Source organism: Betta splendens, chromosome 14 (genome assembly GCF_900634795.4).
Source record: "Betta splendens chromosome 14, fBetSpl5.4, whole genome shotgun sequence".
Classification (NCBI taxonomy): domain Eukaryota; kingdom Metazoa; phylum Chordata; class Actinopteri; order Anabantiformes; family Osphronemidae; genus Betta; species Betta splendens.
Window position 1 is genome coordinate 8,848,390 of NC_040894.2, and position 21,183 is coordinate 8,869,572.

Below are 21,183 nucleotides of genomic sequence, written 5' to 3' on the forward strand. Positions count from 1 at the left end.
TTCATGAACGTCCAGGACCAGATGTAATTTCCTGGGAGGAGACCGAGGTTGTTACTACCCTGAAATCCTTGAGGGGAAACTTCTCCTGAAACCACATGTCTGATCTTGATGCTCAAAGGTTCTTTGAGGTGATGGGTTTTGGTATCACTGCGATTAATGCAATAACTACCAGTCCAAACCGGCAGATGGCGCTGTGAACCCCGTTCAGCATAATCAAGTCACCGTGTCGGCAGACCTTGTGGTTATATACAGACATGAATATTATTTATTGGTAGTATTTTCTGAGGAGCAACTCAAGGTTTGCACTATTGCAGTTTGACAACATAAACGACGAACAAGTGTTTTAAAATCAGACCCAATTTGTGAGAAACCTTGTCATGACAATCACGTTTAATATTTTCTAAACATTTTACAGTATTTTGAGTTAGTTTTAGTATTTTTAGTTAGTTAGTTTTATAATTAGTTGTTATTTAAATGATTTAAATATAATAGTCAATATTATAGTGTCAGATAGATTACGGTGATAACACTGGACATGATCAGTCTGTATGTGTGGCCTGACATGTGAATATTGCCAGTGTTAGTGTTATTGGATCACACACACACACACACACACACACACACACACACACACACACACACACACACACACACACACACACACACACACACACACACACACACACACACAAACTCCAGGTGCTTGTCCCCTCGCTGCCTCCCAGTAACAGATTTGGAGTTGACAGTGTTTACATTCAGATATAATTTCTGTTATAGGAGGTCTCAACAAAAACAGACATTTGTGTGAGTTTATTCTGCCTTCTCCCTCCCTCCATAAAATGTGTCACTGTTATCTGGAAGTGTCTAATCTACAGTAATCAGGCCCTTAAAAGGCAATTTTCATGCCGCAATCCTACATCGCAGACTTTGCTTTATCAGACTTTCGAATGTGGAGACGCTGGATGATGTAATGGCATGTTTTTTGTGAAGTCCAGTGAGGAAAAACACTCGTGTGTGTGTGTGTGTGTGTGTGTTTGTGTGTGTGTGTGTGTGTGTGTGTGTGTGTGTGTGTGTGTGTGTGTGTGTGTGTGTGTGTGTGTGTGTGTGTGTGTGTGTGATGGTGAACAAAGTGGATGAGAAGATGCTGTGGCTTGCGTCTGACCTGCTGCTCTGGGAACAGTTGTTGTAGTCGTTGCCTAATTAAAAGCACAGACGTCCTTAAACACACACAGTGCACGTGAGAGTGACAGCGTGTGTGTATGTGCACGCGTATGTGTGTGTGTGTTTGAGTGTCGAGCGAAGAGTCGCTTTTTCCCACACTGGACGAGGATCAGCACACAGGAAGCTCAGTCTACTGGGAATTTAAACCCTGAGGAATCTCATCTGCTGTTCATCAGCCATCAGTCACTTCTGCCTGCATGTACACAGACACACACACTAACAAAATTCAACATCTACTTTAAACAGTGTGATTGAAAGTAGCAGCCACAGCCCCAGCGCCAAAACACAATACTTCAAGACTCCTCTGCTTACACTTATCTGCTCAAAATGGGCCGCTTTCAAAATTAACGGCGCAAAACAAAACCAGGAAGCGTTTGTAGATTCAGCTGAAACAGCTGGAGACACAAACGCCCATGTATCACCAGTAACCTCCGCTGGGTCCAGTCATAACACTGAGCTGCCCACTGACACGGAGCCATGTAAATAAAAGTATAGTGGGACGGAGAAGGGTGCATTCTTTCTCAAGGACACAGAAAAAAAAAAACAGAGGGGGAGGGAGACAGTGAGAGGGAGACAGAGACGTGCCACAGGGGCTCGATCAGTCAGGAGCCGAGCCGCTGCCGGGGATCACCTCCAGCATGAACCACAGGACGCTGGCGCTCCACCGGAACCCGGGACCGGTCCGCTCCACCAGCTGCCCCAGGGCCCGGAGCCGGGACAACCTGCTGGCCTGCAACGAGCTGGGGGAGAAGAACTGTGGCCCCGGACGATGCCTCGGGTACGTGAGCCGTGACGTCCATGACATGACCTGTGCCCACTACAGGTGGAGGTCGGGATTCACCATCTACAGGTTGACTTTTACGTATGCAGTTAGAAACTCTACCTTATCTGTTACATGGCATGTTTAAATGAAACCCTTTCAGGCGGTTTTAAGTAGCAGCAGCAGCAGCCGAGACAACAGAAAATGTAGTGGAGTAGAGTTGGTTTATTCGTCTTCTCATGCTTTTATCCCAACATTCATTCTGGGGCATCTGAGCGTTCAGTTCGTGTACAGTAACAGAGAAAGGTCTCGCCCAGCGTTTGTACTGCAGCTCATGAAGTGTTTGACTGAAGTGGCTGCTCCTCTCAGACACCATCATTACTTATTTCTGTGTTTATAGTTACTGTGGAATTACCATCACATGAAGGGAAATTAATCAAAATTTTTCAGTCAAAAGTTTTTTATTTATTGACTGTCCCCTGGACCTCCGGCAGCTGCGGCAGCTCTGAGCGGCACCTGGCGGCCCGTCTCAGCGCCCTCAAGCGGCGCCAGGCCCTGCGCGGGCCCGCCTCCATGTTCTGCGCCTCCTCCGTCAGCCTGTCGGAGGTGGAGCAGCGCTTCCTGGAGGCGGCCGAGTACGGCAACATCCCGGAGGTCCGCCGCATGCTGCTCCACGTGCCCAACCTCAACGTCAACGCCGTGGACTACATGGGCCAGAATGCACTGCAGCTGGCCGTGGCCAACGAGCACCTGGAGGTGACGGAGCTGCTGCTGGGGAGGGAGGACCTGTCCAGAGTGGGGGACGCCCTGCTGTTGGCCATCAGTGAGAGCCGCCCGTGCGTCTACGGCAGCGCTAAACAGCAAGGCAGGCGCAAAAGCAGCTGCTTCTCTGTGTTGCAGGTAAAGGCTACGTCCGGATCACGGAGGCCTTGTTGGGTCACCCCTCCTTCAGGGACTTCCGCCGCTTGATAGCGAGCCCAGCTCAGGCAGACATGCTGGACGACTTCTATGCCTACGACGAGGACGGGACGAGGTGAGGCCGTGACCCCGTTGCTCGCGACGCACGCGCCCGCGCTCACTGTCCTTTCGCGTCTGCTCAGGTTTTCCCACGACGTGACCCCCGTGATCCTCGCCGCTCACTGCCAGGAGTACGAGATCGTCCACGCGCTGCTGAGCAAGGGCGCCCGCATCAACCACCCCCACGACTACTTCTGCGGCTGCGACTCCTGCAACTACCAGCAGCAGTTCGACTCCTTCAGCCACTCCAGGTCCAGGATCAACGCGTACCGAGGCCTCGCCAGCCCGGCCTACCTCTCCCTGTCCAGCGAGGACCCGGTCCTGGCCGCCCTGGAGCTGAGCAATGAACTGGCCTCGCTGGCCGATATCGAGAAGGAATTTAAGGTACGGACACAAATAAGCCTCAAAGGACCTTTTTGTCAGATTAGTTGGACCCACTTCACGCTTGTGGTTATAGAACGACTACTGCAGACTGTCCAACCAGTGCAAGGACTATGTGGTGGGCCTTCTGGACCTGTGCCGCAGCACGGAGGAGGTGGAGGCCATACTGAACGGAGAGACCGACTCCGAGGACAGCTACGAGCCACCGGGTCGGCCCTCGCTCGCGCGGCTCAAACTAGCCATCAAGTACGAGCTCAAAAAGGTCAGAGGTCGGAACACTCATCCGCGCCCCACTGTCGCGTCCGGTCGTAGACACAGCGGAGACGTGCGTTCTCTCCCCACAGTTTGTGGCTCACCCCAACTGTCAGCAGCAGCTGCTGAGCATCTGGTACGAGAACCTGCCGGGTCTGAGGCAGCAGACCACCGGCATCAAGCTGCTGGTGGTGCTGGCGGTGGCCGTGGGGCTGCCGTGGCTGGCTCTGGCCTACTGGCTGGCCCCCTGCAGCAGGGTAGGCACACGTCGCCCGATCTGATCTGTAACCGAGGGGGGACCCGGGAGGCGTCTCTCATCCTCCTCCTCCTCGCTCCTCCTCAGGTGGGCAGAGTGATGCGCAGCCCCTTCATGAAGTTCGTGGCCCACGCAGCATCCTTCACCGTCTTCCTGGGCCTCCTCATCCTGAACGCGGCCGACCGCTTCGCCGGCACCACCCTGCTGCCCAACGCCACCCACCGCCACCACCCCAACGGCTCCAGGGTCGCGTCCGACCCGCTGCTGCTGTACCGCATGACCACCGCGCCGTTCACGTGGATGGAGACCCTCATCATCTCGTGGGTCGTGGGTGAGCACGGGGCGGCGGTGGCGTTCTGGTCGTGGGCCGGGCCGCGTCATCGTCTGTGTCGCCGCAGGTATGATCTGGGCCGAGGTGAAGGAGATCTGGAGCCAGGGACCGGGCGAGTACCTGGTGGAGGCGTGGAACCTTTTGGACTTCGGGATGCTGGCCATCTTCCTCGCCTCCTTCAGCTGCCGCTTCTCAGCGCTGCGGCAGGCGAGACTGGCCCAGGCCTACGTCCACATGCACTACACCACGCTGATTAACGCCACGCTGCCCAAGGACATACACTACTTCACACAAGGTGAGTGCGCTCGCACGCAGTCAGGTCTTACATTAACACTACGTCTAGACCTGGTTTCTGCTCTGTTTGAGCAGCGCGCATCTACTGGCTGCCGTCGGACCCCCAGCTGGTGTCGGAGGGCCTGTACGCCGTCGCCGTGGTGCTCAGCTTCTCTCGCATCGCCTACATCCTCCCGGCCAACGAGAGCTTCGGCCCCCTGCAGATCTCCTTAGGCCGGACGGTCAAAGACATCTTCAAGTTCATGGTCATCTTCATCCTGGTCTTTGTGGCCTTCATGATCGGCATGTTCAACCTGTACTCTTATTACCTGGGGGCCAAGCAGAACGATGCCTTCACCACGTGAGACATTGCACCCTGTCAATTTTATAGTCACTTTACGTTTTAGTAAGTTATAGAAGCCATTTTTCAATGCTAAGCAGTGGTAAAGGTCAAAGGTCACAGATATGAGATAATAATGGAGCATATTATTAAATACACCGACAAAGATAACTTAAAATAGGATTCAGTAAATAGACATTAATCTACAAGCATGACATGAAAATAGAAACTAGAATTCACTGTGAACCCAAACATGCTTTCTCTCACAGAGTTGATTAATGGTTTGTAGTAAATGTATATAAATAACTTATTTTCTCGTCTCCCCCCGTTTCCTGCTCTGTGTCCGCGCAGGCTGGAGGAGAGCTTCAAGACATTGTTCTGGGCTATATTTGGACTCTCTGAAGTCCGATCTGTTGTGATCAACAACGGGCACAAATTCATCGAGAACATCGGTTACGTGCTGTATGGGATTTACAACGTCACCATGGTGATAGTGCTGCTCAACATGCTCATCGCCATGATAAACAGTTCCTTCCAGGAGATTGAGGTGGGCCGATCAAGCGCTACGTCATTCTGCTTTTAAGAAGCCCCCACTGAGAATGCATTCACTTCCAGTCACATGAAGTCCACATTCCTTAAACTAGTTTGGTAGTAACTGACTGTAGGAGACAAACTGACCTAATATATGTGGTCAACTAGTCCATGGAGCACGTTTTCTTCTCTGTCTCTGTGATCAGGATGATGCAGATGTTGAGTGGAAGTTCGCCCGGGCCAAACTCTGGTTCTCCTACTTTGAGGAAGGAAGGACGCTCCCTGTGCCCTTTAACCTGGTCCCCAGTCCAAAGTCTCTCCTTGGACTGGTCAGCGGCGTCAGGTCCCTGATCCTGGAGCATGTGACTGGACACAGCGTGGAGAAAACTGAGATGCAGCTCAACGAGGTACCGCAGAGAAGGCCACACAGGCCTTTTAGTAGATGTATACATCATTTATCATACATTTTACTGCTGCACCTCAGACCGGAAAACAATGTGGACTTATTTCATTTGTTGAGCTCTATTAATTTCAGCTTTATCCTGCAGCTCGGAGACAAAAATTCTGAATATGGTGCTACTGCCAGACCAAGCAGATATGAGGTGTGTGTTTGTGGTTCCTAGTCCGCCTGCAGAGACAATGTGGTCATTACATGTTTTTCACTGTAATGGGTTCTAAAACGGTGCCTTTCCTCTCGTTGCAGAAGACCATGAAGCGACTGATTAAACGTTACATCATCAAAGCCCAAGCAAACAGAGAGAGTGACGAGATCACCGAAGGTAAAGTCAACCTAAAGTCTTTCACCTCACAGCAACAGTCGGCCCTGTTTTGGATGTTCTCCCTCCTCATGTTTGCGTTCTGCTCAGGCGAGCTGAAGGAGATCAAGCAGGACATCTCCAGTCTGCGATACGAGCTGCTGGAGGAGAAGGCGCAGAACATGGAGACGCTGGATGGACTCCTGAAGAGGCTGGGGGAGATCAGCGCGTCGTCATAGCAACGCGCCGGGAGCCCTGACCGCAACGGAAACTGCACATCCTCCATGTGCCGAGTGACAGGTTGAAATGTAGCATAATAAATACCAGACCCTGGTATGATCAGTTAAGAGTGTGTGTGTGTGAGCATAAATTAAAAACAGACTGCATCATAATGAGCCATTGCTGTGTTTGCAGGTTTGACACTTTGTTCTCTTACTTACATAACATTTTGTACAAACAATCATCACATAAGACGCTTATGGTAAAACATTTAGTAATAATTAGGGTCATGTGGATTTTACTTATCATTTATTTTGACATGGATGAAGGTGTTAAGGCACAATTCAGTCCTGCTGTTCCAGGTACAGAGGTATGAGCACTTCATCTCTGGACATACAAATATAATGTTGAGACAATGACATAAATGGCCACAAATGATTAAAAAAATACTGTTTACATGTACCTTGCATTTCTTTTAGCGTTTGATGATCTGTAGGAAGCCTGCTACACAGAGGGTCACATAGATTTACAATCAGCTGGTAGTAACATCTACTGTACGTTAGGCCGATTAAGGTCACGTAACATAGTTCAGGTACAGTAGGCACATATACTGTACATACAGGACACGCATCCTTCATGTCCAGCTACAGTAGTCAGTCATACACCGTTCAGTGAGAACTGTCACAGTTGATTATGATAAATATGTTCTTGATCAGAAGCGCAGAGGGTTATTTGGTGCATGAAGCCATCATTATGAATAGGTCTTTGTGGCGGACGGTGATGATGTTGCTACATGGGTCAGATGTAGGTGATGTAGTTTTCAGGTATGAGTCCTGTTCTGCCTTTATATGTTGCCTGAAGCCAACCTGGTTCCACAGAGGAGCACACTGAGGACACAAACACTCATGTCAGCGACACACACACCTTAGTATTCCACCACATTCTTAAAAAGAGCTGAGAATGTTTGAACCACACAAGTGTTTATTTTATTGCAGATTCAAAGAGACAGAGGAAACAAAACCGGTAGGTGTTTTTCTTACCATTTGAGAAGAGAGCACCTTGAGGAAAACTCAGCTCATGACTGTGCTCAGCCTCACATGAGTAAAGCGCTTTTGCTTCCCTAAAAAACAACAGCAAACAAATAGAATTATGAAATAAAGTCAAATTAATGTAGAATAAAGCAATTTGATATGAATCAATCAGTCAATACTAGATTCCAGCTATTTATTTTACGTACCTTCCTGAGGAACATATGTCTAACGCTGAGGAGAAAACGGAACTTTCACGCTGTGGCAGTCTGACTGAAAACCTGTCACACACAAATATTAATATGAAGCTAAGCCAATTAAATGAACAGGGCTATTTCGCAGACACTTACAAGGAGCCAGGCCTCTGGTAACCATTGCTAGATGCGGACGCAGAGTGTTTCACAGTCAGATCTGAGCCACAGCGGACGTGTGAGGCCTTGCGTGTGCGCGGTTCCAGTGACATCAGACTCTGTACTGATCCGTGACAGCTTTTATAATCTGCAAAAGCAACAAAGGAAATCAGTACAGAACAAACGGGGGAACTCATAGAAGCATCAACCTTAAACTTTGTTGAAATGATTATTTTACGTACCCTCAGAGATGTGCAGGGAAGTGAGGGAGGAAGATGTGGAAAGTGGGTAGGGAAACAAGGAGGAGGAGGATGAGGAGGAGGAGGAGGCAGTCCTGAAAGGGGTCCTTGGCTGCCGTGAAGGAGAGGTAGAGTCCGTCACCCTGGTTTCCGTTCCAGTGGAGGAGGCATTGCTCTGCTCCACTGAACGAGTGCTCTTCAGAGAGGACACAGACGGTGCCCTCTGAACGGCCTCACCCTCCTTGCGAGAGGAGACGCGCTCCACTGAGGAGCGCTGCAGGGGGGTGGTGGAGGAGGAGGAGGCCCTGGAGGGGGCGTTTGAGTCTTTGACAGACGACAAGGAGGCCGCGGAGCTCCCTCTGACTGACAACGTCCTCTCTGCGGAGATTAAAGAGGACAGGGAGGAGGACGCAGAGGACGCGCGCGGGGCCGATTTTAGCTGGGAGGAAGTGGAGGAGGAGGAGGGCGGGACGTGATGGGACGCAGCGCTGTCTGTGGGCTGGTTCGGATCCTTTCCATTGGAGCGGCTGTGGGACGGGGAGGAGGTCGGAGCTGCAGGAGGAGGTGCAGGAGACACAGAGGGAGCGCCGGGGTCAGCGGGAGGAGAGGATGGAGGCGAGCTTTGACACAAGCCGTTCTTTTCAGAGGAGTGAGAGGACAGAGACTCCTGGCTGCCCATCGGCGTCGTGCTGGGGCTGCTGCTGAACGTGTCACCTGAGGGAAGAAATGGAAGCGAATCCTCCCGCCGTAGTTGTTTCAACAAGTAATGAAGCATTCGGGCTCTCACTGTCGTTGTCCGCCAGGCACAGGGCGGTGGGGTAGAGGCGGGGCTTCCGCTTCCCAGACGACAGGCAGATGGCTTTGTTCCTGCGAGGGGTCGAGCGCGAGGACGGAGCCGGGGGCAGCGGCAACGACAGGTCGGGGGCCTCGCTGAAGATCTGACGGGACCGGATGTGGGTGTGTTAGGTGTGTTCACTGCACGCACACACACACGCTGTGGGAGCATATGTGTGCTGTGTGTTTACCTTGTGGCGGTTTTCAATGATGATCTCCACCACGATGTTCTGAAACTTGATGTTCATCATGGCGGCCACGGTTTCTTCCTGTGACCTCATCAGTGTGGGGCCGAATATCATTCCCAGGTTGGAAACGGTCATCAGGTTCTGCTCACTGTGAGAGGACACCCTGCACGCGCGCGCACACACACACACACACACACACACACACACACACACACACACACACACACACACACACACACACACGCACGCACACAATGATAATGCAATTTAGTTAAAATATGATCATTTTGTTTTCAGAGAATATAAGTAAGAAGCTCTCAAAGGCATTTATTAAAAGGTGCCAAGCAATAAAAGCACAGTATGTGTTAATATCAACATACCTGAGGAGGTGGTTGGTTAAAAGGTCCAACATTGCTTTGTTTTTGTCCGGTAGTTTGTGCACCAGAGCATGAATCGCTCTCACCCTGTACATCTGGTCATCATACTCTGAAATGAAGAAGGGGAGAAGGCTCAGCAGTGAGAGGACGACAGAATGTGTGCCCTAAAGCCAAAGAGGCGTCGTACGTGCAGCCTTGAGGAATTCTTTATGCAGTCTATAGGTCAGTAAGGGCTCTGCCAGGCACCTGCACACACATTAGAAACCATGACTTCACAAATCAGAAAAATGATTCATCAGTGACCAGTCACTGACTGTATGTTACCTAAAATAATTCTTGAGGCCGCTGGTGATGGTCTTGTTGTCCCACATGTCTGCATCCAGCTGCATGTCAGGGGCAGCTGCGGACGCTGCTGGAAGGTGGGCGATAAAAGAGCTGTGGGTGGGTTCCGTCAGCGCTAAAAAAGACACATCACCTGAGAGAACCGTCCTCACCGAAGACGCTCGTCATCAGGCGCTGCACCTTGGAGTTGACTCCTCCGGTCCTGTACAGTCCCAGGGTGCTGATGCCTTCGCCACACACGCGCACTCCGTTAAGCAAAAGCACATCCCAAACAGCTGGGTGTCTAAAGTGTTATTGTTATAAGACGCATACCTTTCATTTCAATAAGCTCAATACACTTCTTAGCAAAGTTGAAGCCTGCCTCATTGAGAAACGCTGTCAAATAAAAAGGACAAAAATCAATTATCTGTCTGATGCATTGCAGAGATTCTTCATAGACGTGGATGAACTTATTCTGTGACTCACTCTCCTCCTTTTTGCTCAGCAACGAAGGCAGAGTGTAGATCTGCAGAAGAAAACGGATGCATTAAATGAGCACGATCATTGTGCATGTGACACAGTGTCGAGTGGCGGATGTGCCCGCACAGGTTCTTTCCCATCCATGGCCTCCATCCACAGCCGCCTGTTGGCCTCTGAGAGCGCCTGCAGGGTGATGACGCCGTGTCTGCGGGAAACAGAGACCGCGGTCACAGCTCGGTCCCACCGCAGCCGCATTCAAGGGGATTTATCACGCGGACACGCGCTCCGAGCGCCTTCTCCCCTCACCTCTCCACCACCTCGATGTCGAAGCAGAAGCGTTTGTCTATGGAGTCCGTCTTCCTCCTGACACACGAGCGCAGGCTGAACATTTCCGGGGGAACGTTCACCAGTCCGTTCTGCAAACAGACAGACGGGTGTTGGGAGGGAAACTTTAAAGCATCGTCGTGCAGAGGTGCTGGTGGTGCCGCGGGCGGACCTGGCGGCTGCCTGGTCTGGCCTCCGTGTTGCTCATGGTGAAGATCTTGGTGCTTTTTTGATAAGTGCAGTAGTATCTGGTCCACACGCTGCCCAACGGACCTGTGGAACATCATATGAGTGCTTCTGTGTGTGACAGAGACAGGCGATGACCTCATTCCAAGGCTAGCTCACGTTTTTCTTGTATATATAGAAACCCCTCCATTGTAAAGCCGCTGGGGGCTTTGAAGTCTTCCTCAGCCGACCGGATCCTCTTCATCAGCCTCTCAACCTCAGCACGCGTGCTTTCAAAGTTATTACGCGCCTTCACCGCACGGAGGGAAGTATAGTCAGTGAACGGAGCTCATCGGTGGTTCAAATTCATCCAAAGGTGACTCACGTTTTGCAGGTTGAACTGGAGCTGCTGCTTGTAGGGCTCAAATTCACTGGCCACCTCATAGCCCTCGTGGTAGAACGTGAACAGGCCCTGCAGGAAGGCCAATAACTGACGAGCAGAGAAATCCACAGGAAAAATATTAGCTGGCGGCGCGGGAGTGGAGAGCATAATGAGAGGATTACAGGAGAATGACTGTCAGTCATCTGTTCAATCAGTCAGAGTAACTCCACAGCACAAAAAACCCTGGAGTCAGAATGTTGTTTGCTTTTCTGCCCCTGTTTACTTTACAACAAAGAGCTTTCCTCTTTGTCAGGAGGGGGAGATCTCCCGTGCAGGAAGTGCTGCTGCAGCAACAGGAAGCGGGTCCGACTGATATGTATCATTAAAACATTTTTATCACTGACCAAACATTATGTTTTCAGCCTAGTTTTCGTAACCATGTCCACACGCAGACAAAAACAGTCCCAGTTATTGGAAATGCATGAAAACAGACTCACATGATGCGATCAGCGACGCGAGTTAGCCAAATAACAACAGAAATACAATCACAAAAGCCACAGTATTTGTGCATTAACTCACCGGCTCCACAAACTCGAACTTCTTCCTCTCCTGCACTTCTTGAATCTTGAAGACGTACTGTAGTGATGCATCGTAAAAGACCTGCCTGTCCTTACTCATCTGGGAGTCAGCCTGCAACACAACCAGTGCTGAACCCTGACACACAGGGGAGAACCTTCTACATCTGTAGGAACTGGACTCGTTACCTCTTGAAGCTGTGACTCCTTCTTTTTGGGGGAAAGGTTGAGATGTTTCTCCAGAACAGAGTAGTACCTTTCTGTCTCCTTGTCAAACTGCTTCTTTCCTTCCTGGAGATGACATCATCATTACATCAGCAGTAAACAGAAGCGTATTTTACTTCAACACAACTACCTTTATTATTTATTATTGCAAAGTGTGTTTTTAAGTCATGTCACCACAGTTCCATTCATTTGCCTGTTGTATGTGTCTACAGTTTGTTCAGTGAGATTTAGACCTTAAACAAAAGTGTTGGAGTTGATAAACTGGTTTTAACAGGACAACAGAAGACAATAAAACTCACTCTTCCTTCTTCTCAAATGCATTGATAATGAAATAAGTAAATAAAAGGACTGACAATACATTTCCTGGGCTCTGTGTGGGAGCAACTCCAGACTTGGACCGCGTTTTCCTGCTCGGCAGCAGGATGTGCTGCTCACATGCGCTCGCTACATTCTACAGGCCTCTGCTTCAATTACCACTAAGAGATGAGCCGCGATTTCGCTTTCAGGATGAGTCATGGCTGTGATTCACTCGTGTTTTAAAGCCCTGCCTGCTGCTTGAACAAGACAAAGATAGAGATATACATATATATAAGTGGACAGTAGAGGCTTGAGACCGCAGCTGGAACCAGACACCAGGCTCAGTTTGTGTTTACACTGTCTAACTGGGTTCAAGTATCTCTCTGTTTGTGACATGCTCCTCGTCTTCTCTCCCAGTGTTCGTTCCCATGACCCTGTTGGTGACACTGGACTGTGCGCCATCACTTATCTGAACAAACCGGGTCCCGTGACCACAGACAGACTAACTGAGAGCTGCTCACCACCCATGTTGATGGATGACGATGACGATGAGATGACCTGAACTTCATATACTGGTGTGATGGACATCACCCCTGGTTGTTTAATGCGTCACTGTTATTGTTCGGCTGCAACTATACCTTAACAGCTCCAATCTGCTCCTTACGAAACCTCTCAAGCGGCGAGATCAACACGTCGTCAGCATTCTGGATCTGGCACAGGGAAAAACAGGCAGCAGTCAGCGGAGTGAGTCATAGCACTAAATACTACGACCACCAATAAAAACGAGACAGCTCAGTCTGATGAGAGCTGCAGGGGCGGCGTGATCCGATTCCTCAGTTGACGTTATGCGTCTGACAAATCTGTCGTAAAGAGACTTAAAAAAAAGACCTTTTAAGCGGATAGAAAGCGACACAATACAGAAGCATTTCACAAAAGTAAAAAAAAAGTAAAAGCTCAAACTAAAAATGACATTTACTTAAAGATTCTTCCGTCCGACTGGGGAGTGCGTTGATCGCTCGTGGTTACGATTCAAACAATGGATCCAAGTGTTCTACTGAGCGTTCGAGTGCAGCGTTCTGCCAGCGAAAGCAGCACGAGGGGCGCCGCATTTCACCACATCAGGCAGCGCTGGCCTCACATCAGGAGCAACCGGGGCAAATGTAAATGAAAACCTGGTGCAAGCAAGAATTCATCACCTTATGTAAAATTATGACCTTAAATATGGGTAGTGTATTACAAACACTGTCTTAAATATTAGGAATCATATTAGGCAGGAAATGGCTGCCAATCAGCAGCATGGAGACAGAGGATCCTATTAATAATTCATGCATCACATACCTATGGTTGCTGTTGATACTTCACAGTAGTCGACACAGCAGTTATCACAGCTCCACTGTTTATATTAAGCGTTGGTCCCTGACTATCGATAGTGGAACTCATGTTCTTTGCTTTGTCAAGCAGATTAAACCAGAACTCTAAACAGCTTCCCAGCTCTGCATCATGACTTCACTTTCACTTCGCTTCACCAGCGCCCGAGGAAAGAGCTGCTCCCCTTTTTGGTCTTTGTTTTCAACACTTTACAATAAACAGGGTGAAACTAAAAACCAGGAGAATGGGAGCCATTGTTGGATCTCAATACCAGCAAGGCTCCTTTCAACAGGTAGGGTTTTTCCCAAGTAAAAAAAGTGCCCTTTAACGCAATAAGGAGGGTATGTTTAGAAGTTCAGGCCCATTGGCAAAACTTTGAGGTGCCACACCAACACACACACACACACACACACACACACACACACACACACACACACACACACACACACACACACACACACACACACACACACACACACACACACACACACACAGAAAGAGGGAGTGAGGCAGAGGAGAGTGGAGACACACACACAGGACCCTTTATGGACTTTCCCAGGCAGTCAGGGCTGCGCTCAGTCTCACAGGGGAATTGGCAGAATAGGTTCCACATGGTTCCTCTGTAACCAGAGCATGCACACACACACACACGCACACACACAGTGTACTGGTAGCACACTATGCACATACGTTGAGCACACAGAGGTTAGCCTACATATGCACAGGCTCTGCCAGACGCCAGTCACTCCCACACAAAGGCCTCTGCTTGATGGAAGCTCTGTGAGTCAGACGGGCCCTTTCCTGCCATGTAGCTCTTACTGCTGCTGGTGTAAGGTTCTCACAACAAAACCATGAATCAGACGTGTGGGGAAACGGATTAGGACCTTGACTGGGTCACTGTGTGAAACCATGAGGCAAAGGATCCTGACAAAAGCATTAAACTCTTCAAGTTACCCTTTAGTAAAAGAGGTGGGAGTGGCTGTTCCCAGATTGAGCGTCATCCTGATCAAATATTAAGTAGATCATATAAACTTTAATCCAGATTAATTATTAACAAAAGGCCAAGAATACCTGGCCTGTGTAAAAACCAGTGGACCTGCATTGTGTTCAACTACAAACACCAAAATGTCAGACCTTTTTCCCACTCACCAGTCGTTTTCGCTCTTCTTCCATGGTGCTCAACAGCTGGGAGAACTCCTTCAGGGACTGAGCTGCGAAGTGAATCACAGACTCCAGATGTGAAGGTTGTCATTTTGCCTCTGAACACTGGACGTTTCCAACTCACCTATATTAATCTCATCATCAGTCTCAGCATCGCCAATGCATTCAAACTGGAAATCCTGCAGAGACTGAGAGAACCGCTGAACGGCAAGAGACAGACCTGTGACGAGGAAGAAGAATTTCATTCAAGGCACTTGGCGCAGTAATCATTTAGCTTCATTTACCCACAGGGACGCTGCACGTGAGCTGGTTTACGGTTTACTGGTTTACCCTATCACCTGATTTATTTATAAAACTCTCGCTAATGACCCACTGCCAAGACCTGAGGTGCCAAAGTCTGATGTGAGCAAACGGCCACACCCTGAAACCAACTCACAACCTTGGTCTTGGAAAACTGTGTTTACACGTCTACACAACGCACCAAATGTTCCACACCACCTTTTATTACCTAAGGTGCCCAAGAACTTGGCAACCGCTAGGCTACGTGCCCCATCGTACCCACACCTCTGTAACACGGGTCATTATGCCAGCTGCTGTAAAGTACAATTTCAGCTCCATCACAGAGTGATAATGACAATGAAAAGCATTAAGTAGTGGTTCACACTAGATTAGTGCCTAGAGCGCAGCAAAAAGGTCTGTGGCCAAGATGAGACAGATAACACTTATGATAAAAAGACATAGATAAAATGACTGTTATCTGCTGATGCGATCAATAAAAAACATGCATTCATGTACAGAGTATGTAATAATTATTATGCTTGGAAGCATAGACTTTTCAAATGCATGTTTGTGTTTCTGCATGAAGATGTTGTACTGTTAAGGTAAACCATGCAGTGTTGTCTGTCTGCTGTGTTCACACTCTGCAGTGTGTGACAGACCACAGCGGTGAATGCGCCTATGACCTCAACAGGTGAGTCAAAGCCAGAAGTGTGGGTCACAGCCCAACCCTGATGCGACGAGCAGAAACTCACAACTCATAGGAGGTCTCTGACCTTCATGTGCACATGACTGTGACTGGACATAATGAACGCGCTTCACTTTGTTTTTCATCATTACATAATCTTGCATAATCCAGAACAGTCCCCAGTCTAATGTGTGGCTACAACACTTCCTACCTTATCAAATCAGTGGATGCAGTGCTATTATGAGGTAAAGAAAAAACTTAAACAATACAAAATCTATTCATACACTTATTGCTTATTGCCATTTACAACTGGAGACTTTAGAAACCTAAATTCATTCACATTTAATATTTGCATGGAGCTGACTTGTATCATAATGAATGAATAGTGGTGTGAATACGATGTTTATAAACAGATACATGAAACAGCTGAAGGACTTGTGATGATTATATGTCTGTAAACATTTCAAACACACACTGAAGAGCAATAATCTATTGACTGGTGTTAGACTAAACCTGCAGTGTCTCTGTCTGGACCGATGGCCTTGGGTTTCCTCTGGTATTAGGCAGCAGAGCGTGCAACTGTTGGATCGCTCACCACACACACACACACACACACACACACACACACACACACACACACACACACACACACACACACACACACACACACACACGTCTGCCCCGTTGTGAATCGGCGCATACTTACTTCTTAGTGCGGATATGAGCATGTTTCCATCTTTGATGAGGTCCTTTATAAACCTGTTGGTGCGCTCCAGCTCTATCTCATGGCACTGCAGCCGCTCTCTGAACTCCGGACTGTCCAGGAAAGAGTCGCTAAACTCCAGCGTCGGCAGCCCCATCGGTGAACGAGCACTCAATCCCGCACGAGTACCCGCAATCCAGTGCGCCCAGACGCCGTACGTGCGCACAATGTGTCCCCGCAGGAGAATGGACTCGCGCCCGCGTTGCTCTGGCAGAGTCGCACTGAGCTTTTCCTCCAGATCCCCTTTCTCACTTTTTCCCCCTCAGAACTTCCGGACACTGAAACGCACCGCCGGCTACGCTACATGACGCGCACTGCGTCTGAAAGCCGCGGAGAGGCGCGCAGCTTCACCACCATTCGTTAGCGACTCATCAGGAGTGAAAAGAACCCAGCGGAGCTCCGTTGTGACCACAAGGCGAGCGACGGGGACTGGTGTCGTTAACCCTCCCCGCATACGGCTCCGACTGCAGAGCTGTTACTATGGGAACGGGAGACTCCTGCTGGCCTGCAGGCGGTCACAAATAAGTTGCGGGACTTTGCGTGATGCCTGTGGATTTAATAATATGCTTCATTCAGTGGAAGGACGTAAACAGTGCATGTGTGCGTGTCTCTGGCACACGGCCAAGACCCTCAAACCCACCGGCTGCTATTTAAAATGTAAATCTGTACAAATAGGTCACCAAGAGTTGAATTTGTTTTACAAAAGGCGTATTCATTTTATAAAAGTACTTCGGTTGATAAAAATATTCAAACTGGAGGAGGTCGTTCACTTGTTGGGAGCAGTTTACGGCTGCAAAGAAAGATTGAATGAGAAAACAGAAAAAGGTCAACAAAAGCTGAATAAAAGCATTGCTTCTAAAGGAAAATGAATGAAGTTGTTTTTGCGAGAGAGCAGAGAATAACCCATATGAGTTAAATGTGTGTGATTGCTGGTATACATGTAGGTTTGAAATATCTGGACATCACTGGGAGCGACACACACGCTCAGGATGTGAACACATTAAAAGCACTTTACCGTACGCCCTTCACTCACCTCACAGCACACAGTGAAATTAGAAACAGAAATAAATGAAATGTGAACATTGACTTCCCTTTGTGGAGTAATGCTGCCTGCTGTAATGTAACAGGTCAAAACAGGCAAAAGGAGTATAGTTGGGACTGGTGCCAGCACTTCGATGGAGGCTCAGCGCATTGCTGTGCGCCGGCCAAACACTCCAGGGCAACCGCTGAACATATAACACGTTCTTCTGTTTCTGTGTGCAGTCGAGATCATTTCATCATTGCTCTACTTGCTACTTGAGCGAGCCACCGACGAAACAATGACCCGGCTGAGTACAAAAACAAGGCTCAGCTCAGCAACTTGCCGCTCCCTGACAACTGTCAGCACATTTCTCTTACTTATTGCACATGTTCTTTTTTTCTCAAAGGGTCCGAGTGAGCGGCCACTCCGAGGTTTCAGCTCTCTCTCGGTGGTCCAGCTGCTTTGTCTCAGTCGGTAACTACTGCATCTGTCACTCACAGGAGAAGAATAGAACTCCATGACTACTGAAGTAAACAGCTCTGCGTATCGGCTGACACGTACAGTAAATGAGAGACACAGATGCAATTGTAGCAGAGCTTGTGTTTTATCCACATATAAGGTAAGTAATACAGCAAATAAATGTAATAGAAGCTTTTTTCTATTTGATTCATGTTTACTGGGTTTATAGTTTCTGTTGACCAGGCATTCAAACGTTAGGAGCTGCTGGTGATGCCAGTAACCAAACAGCACAACCAGGAGCCACCAGATATAATGTTTGTTGAAAATGCCAACGTGCAACAGCCGCGTCCCCACCACGAGCTTTTGCTGCGCAGTCGACCCTACAGGGGGGAGCCGCCGACAGTGGCAGGTGAATGCGTGCTGCACTTGGGTTCTAGCATCATTTATTGCACAGTTATAGAGTTTTTTTTATAGGATGAGAAGTGTTTCTGTATGTAGCCATCCACACACATCATAAAAACAAATCTATAAAAATATTGATACAGCCACAGTAACAACAATAATACATTGTCACTTCATGTCTGTTTCTAGATCTTTAATATAAACATAATAGAATTAATGTTATTGGTTCATTGTGAATAGACTGTAACCACATTTAATAGCAATAGTAAATGTTAAGTGAGATTAGTCCACTATTATATTATATCATGACTGAAATTACTCCAAAATATCATGTAAAAACCTGAATGCCAGAAAACTTTGTGTTCCTGTAATTAGACACTTTAAAGTCCACCCTTCACCCTCGTTTTGTGTTCTGGCCTGCTCAGGATTCCTCCTCTACCCAGACACTCCTGCTAAGATGGAAACAACCTCACGAGAAGCTTTCAGGTTCAGAGCCTTCGCAAAACAAGACAGAGGCAAAGGTCTGCAGTTTATCTCAAGCACCTGGAGTGTAACCTCCTCTTATCGGTTAATACGTGAGCTGTGGATGTATGAGTGTTTCAGTAGGCATGCAGACGGTGAGTCACTTTTGGTAGATATAACCGTGTGTGCTTTGGAGAATGGTTTCCTCACAGTTTAAGGCCAGGTTTACAGCATTATAATATTACCTTTACTGCAATATCAAAAAGTAAATAACTGACTTTAGTCTGAACACAAATGTAAATTGCAGGAGACCAGAACAAGCAGCAGCAGTTGCAGTCTCCTCATCATGTGGGACAAACAGCAGGAGGAAAGAGCAACAGAGACCCAGAGGAGGATGAGCAGGAGGAAAAGCATGATCAGCGTGGGTCAACAGCAGTGAGAAATGAAGATCCAGCAGACATGCGGTCCCAGTACCAGAAGGACTTCCCCCCTCCGTCCTCATGCCGCAGGAGGCGCACGCCAGCTCTTCCACAGCCAGACAACATTGGCATCAACCCTGCCTTCAGGTGAGTGTGGCTGTCAGTATCAAAATGAATGAGTAGCTTCATGTAGACATTCACTCATCAGCATCTGTGGGTCTTGGTTCACAGGATTGAGTTTGGCACAGTCCAAAGACAAACGTTACCTGAATGGGCTGTCATGATTCGCAGCTTGAGGGTCGACTCACCTGAAACATCTGACCATTAGTGTTTTACATCAAAGAAATCAGCTTCCCAGTAACAAGTGTTCTACAAGATATAACCACCCAAGGAGATAAACACCCCAATGGCGTTTCTAGTCAATAAGAAAATCACAATAAAGTTATTTGAATGATTTCTCTTTGCTGTTCTGGTCAACTTCCATTCATCTATTTACTACCGGTCCTTGTAGAGGTCGCAGGGGGTGCTGGAGCCTAGTCCAGCTAACTTAGGGCGAGGGGGGGGGTCATCAGTCAATGGCAAGGCCGCCTGGAGAAGCTGGAGAAGCAACGGGGACAATATGCAAACTGCACACACAAAGGGAACCCAGAACCTTCTTGCTGTGAGGCAACAATGCTACCCACTGCACCACGTGCTGCTTTTTGTTCAAAATATATTTCTTAAATTACGCTTTACAATGAAACAGAAAACAGACCAGTTGCTAAAAAGGCATTTAATAATTTATTTTACAGAAATGATGAGGAAACTGACAAAACTGCTACAGTTTTTCTTGTCAAACGATGCAGCCAATGTTGCACAAATCCTCTAAGGGTATAAAACTGTAGACACATGAGTGACACAGATCTATGTGTTTGATTACAGATGCCTCCGATTTCAAACCAGAAGTAGACTCGTCCTCATTTTCCACTGTAAAAAAGGTGTAAAACGTTCTCTGACAATTAAATTCTTAACAGTACCAGCCCGACAAGCATCCAGAACTAGAGGTCCAGTCCCGTATGATACTGTAAAAAAGATTCATGTGAAAACTGCAGCTTCTACAGTCACACAGCCCATCACTGTCCAATTGACTAGAACCTCATGTCTCGACTCAGTTTGAGCCAGCTCAGATGATCACTCATCACCTCCGGTCCTGGTACCGGTTTCTGTCATCGTGCCTGCGCTCGTCTCTTCTCCTCCTGTTCCCCCGCTCGGCCTCCCTGTGCCTGTCCCAGTCCCTCCGGACCCCACCAGCACGCTCCTGCACCGGGCCGACCCCGAGGTTAATGGGCTTACGGAAAGGCCGGTCCCTGCCTCCGAAGCGCAGTTGTCCGGACTCCTTCTTCCCTCCCTGACCGCCACCGAGGCGCCGGGGAATCCAGCCTTTCAGGGTCCGCTCCTGCTCAAAATCAACAAACACTTCGTGCTGGTCTACCACAAGCTTGTTGGCGTCGCGGCGAGCCCGAACCACAGACCGCTCCTCCTTGTATTCAATGAAGGCGTACCGCTTGGAGAAGCCCGTGACGATGTCTCGGACCAGTCGCAGTCGGAGGATGTCTCCGTACTTGGAGAACACGTCGTGCAGTTTATCCTCGGTGGTCTGAGGGTTCAAGCGGGACACAAATAAAGTGAGTAGCGGGTCTCCAACGACGCCTTTATTGGGCTTGTAGCGGGCACCCATAGCTCTCCACACCGCTCGGTCATGGGGCTCCACGTCGGTGCCGTCGATGCTGCCAGCTTTCAGCGGGTCGTACACCTTCGCCAAAGGACTCCAGTCCGCCATGTTTAGCGAAGGAGACTCTGCTCGAGCACACGGCTTTAGGCGGTGGTTTTCTAGCCGGTTACTTCTCTATACGAATCGGAAATCAAGTACAAAACCCCGAACTGAGTACCACCAATTTAAAGTTGTCTCAACAGGAAGCGACGTTGCAGCCGCGAGTGCATCGATAAAAACATTCCGTAAGGAAACATGTTCCTGCACGTCGCATGTTCCGCTCTCCACCTTAA

General features: G+C 48.7%; 4 protein-coding genes across 8 annotated transcripts; 2 read left to right on the forward strand and 2 right to left on the reverse strand.

Annotated features, from left to right (window-relative positions):
- Nucleotides 1-1,692: 1,692 nt before the first annotated feature.
- trpc6a (transient receptor potential cation channel, subfamily C, member 6a) lies at nucleotides 1,693-6,794 on the forward strand. Its single transcript, XM_029173778.3, has 14 exons — nucleotides 1,693-1,999; nucleotides 2,476-2,804; nucleotides 2,882-3,014; nucleotides 3,082-3,382; nucleotides 3,456-3,641; nucleotides 3,724-3,888; nucleotides 3,975-4,218; nucleotides 4,286-4,513; nucleotides 4,588-4,852; nucleotides 5,183-5,378; nucleotides 5,569-5,769; nucleotides 5,911-5,964; nucleotides 6,066-6,141; nucleotides 6,229-6,794. Exons 1-14 carry the CDS (start codon nucleotides 1,860-1,862, stop codon nucleotides 6,354-6,356), a joined length of 2,646 nt encoding a protein of 881 aa, XP_029029611.1. The 5' UTR covers nucleotides 1,693-1,859; the 3' UTR covers nucleotides 6,357-6,794.
- Nucleotides 6,629-16,840, reverse strand: arhgap42a (Rho GTPase activating protein 42a). 3 transcript variants are annotated; one of them, XM_029173776.3, is made up of 24 exons: nucleotides 16,321-16,840; nucleotides 14,775-14,870; nucleotides 14,639-14,700; nucleotides 12,760-12,831; nucleotides 11,789-11,890; nucleotides 11,604-11,714; nucleotides 11,028-11,132; nucleotides 10,823-10,952; nucleotides 10,650-10,750; nucleotides 10,460-10,569; nucleotides 10,280-10,358; nucleotides 10,160-10,199; nucleotides 10,007-10,069; nucleotides 9,847-9,921; nucleotides 9,677-9,761; nucleotides 9,540-9,598; nucleotides 9,356-9,461; nucleotides 8,979-9,138; nucleotides 8,741-8,891; nucleotides 7,957-8,667; nucleotides 7,715-7,862; nucleotides 7,574-7,645; nucleotides 7,377-7,456; nucleotides 6,629-7,223 (listed from the first exon to the last, which is right to left on the reverse strand). In XM_029173776.3, the coding sequence occupies exons 1-24, from the start codon at nucleotides 16,472-16,474 to the stop codon at nucleotides 7,135-7,137; spliced, it is 2,961 nt and encodes a 986-aa protein (XP_029029609.1). In that variant the 5' UTR covers nucleotides 16,475-16,840; the 3' UTR covers nucleotides 6,629-7,134. The 3 variants fall into 3 exon arrangements, with proteins under 3 accessions (XP_029029609.1, XP_029029608.1, XP_055370651.1); XM_029173775.3 differs by having other exon boundaries at nucleotides 9,677-9,764; XM_055514676.1 differs by lacking the exons at nucleotides 14,639-14,700; nucleotides 14,775-14,870; nucleotides 16,321-16,840 and adding an exon at nucleotides 13,460-14,611 and having other exon boundaries at nucleotides 9,677-9,764; nucleotides 11,789-13,293.
- Nucleotides 15,799-19,596, forward strand: si:dkeyp-69c1.9 (uncharacterized). 3 transcript variants are annotated; one of them, XM_055514677.1, is made up of 6 exons: nucleotides 15,799-15,859; nucleotides 17,805-18,017; nucleotides 18,087-18,266; nucleotides 18,685-18,780; nucleotides 19,029-19,287; nucleotides 19,372-19,596. In XM_055514677.1, the coding sequence occupies exons 3-6, from the start codon at nucleotides 18,128-18,130 to the stop codon at nucleotides 19,466-19,468; spliced, it is 591 nt and encodes a 196-aa protein (XP_055370652.1). In that variant the 5' UTR covers nucleotides 15,799-15,859; nucleotides 17,805-18,017; nucleotides 18,087-18,127; the 3' UTR covers nucleotides 19,469-19,596. The 3 variants fall into 3 exon arrangements, with proteins under 3 accessions (XP_055370652.1, XP_040929694.1, XP_040929693.1); XM_041073760.2 differs by lacking the exon at nucleotides 15,799-15,859 and having other exon boundaries at nucleotides 17,599-18,017; nucleotides 18,101-18,266; XM_041073759.2 differs by lacking the exon at nucleotides 15,799-15,859 and having other exon boundaries at nucleotides 17,601-18,017.
- A 311-nt stretch (nucleotides 19,597-19,907) lies between these two features.
- On the reverse strand, nucleotides 19,908-21,129 carry snrnp35 (small nuclear ribonucleoprotein 35 (U11/U12)). The gene has a single exon (XM_029174263.3). The coding sequence runs from the start codon at nucleotides 20,957-20,959 to the stop codon at nucleotides 20,318-20,320; it is 642 nt and encodes a 213-aa protein (XP_029030096.1). The 5' UTR covers nucleotides 20,960-21,129; the 3' UTR covers nucleotides 19,908-20,317.
- Nucleotides 21,130-21,183: the final 54 nt, after the last annotated feature.

Coding starts and splice junctions, on each gene's coding strand:
- trpc6a (XM_029173778.3), top strand. CDS start 1,860: ATGAACCACAGGACGCTGGCGCTCCACCGGAACCCGGGACCGGTCCGC. Junction 4,219..4,285: donor CATCATCTCGTGGGTCGTGG/GTGAGCACGGGG, acceptor GTGTCGCCGCAG/GTATGATCTGGGCCGAGGTG. Junction 5,770..5,910: donor CTGAGATGCAGCTCAACGAG/GTACCGCAGAGA, acceptor TTTATCCTGCAG/CTCGGAGACAAAAATTCTGA.
- arhgap42a (XM_029173775.3), bottom strand. CDS start 16,474: ATGGGGCTGCCGACGCTGGAGTTTAGCGACTCTTTCCTGGACAGTCCG. Junction 9,462..9,539: donor AGAATTCCTCAAGGCTGCAC/GTACGACGCCTC, acceptor TCTTCATTTCAG/AGTATGATGACCAGATGTAC. Junction 7,646..7,714: donor TACCAGAGGCCTGGCTCCTT/GTAAGTGTCTGC, acceptor TGTGTGTGACAG/GTTTTCAGTCAGACTGCCAC.
- si:dkeyp-69c1.9 (XM_055514677.1), top strand. CDS start 18,128: ATGCCAGTAACCAAACAGCACAACCAGGAGCCACCAGATATAATGTTT. Junction 18,267..18,684: donor GGAGCCGCCGACAGTGGCAG/GTGAATGCGTGC, acceptor TGGCCTGCTCAG/GATTCCTCCTCTACCCAGAC. Junction 18,781..19,028: donor AAAACAAGACAGAGGCAAAG/GTCTGCAGTTTA, acceptor TGTAAATTGCAG/GAGACCAGAACAAGCAGCAG.
- snrnp35 (XM_029174263.3), bottom strand. CDS start 20,959: ATGGCGGACTGGAGTCCTTTGGCGAAGGTGTACGACCCGCTGAAAGCT.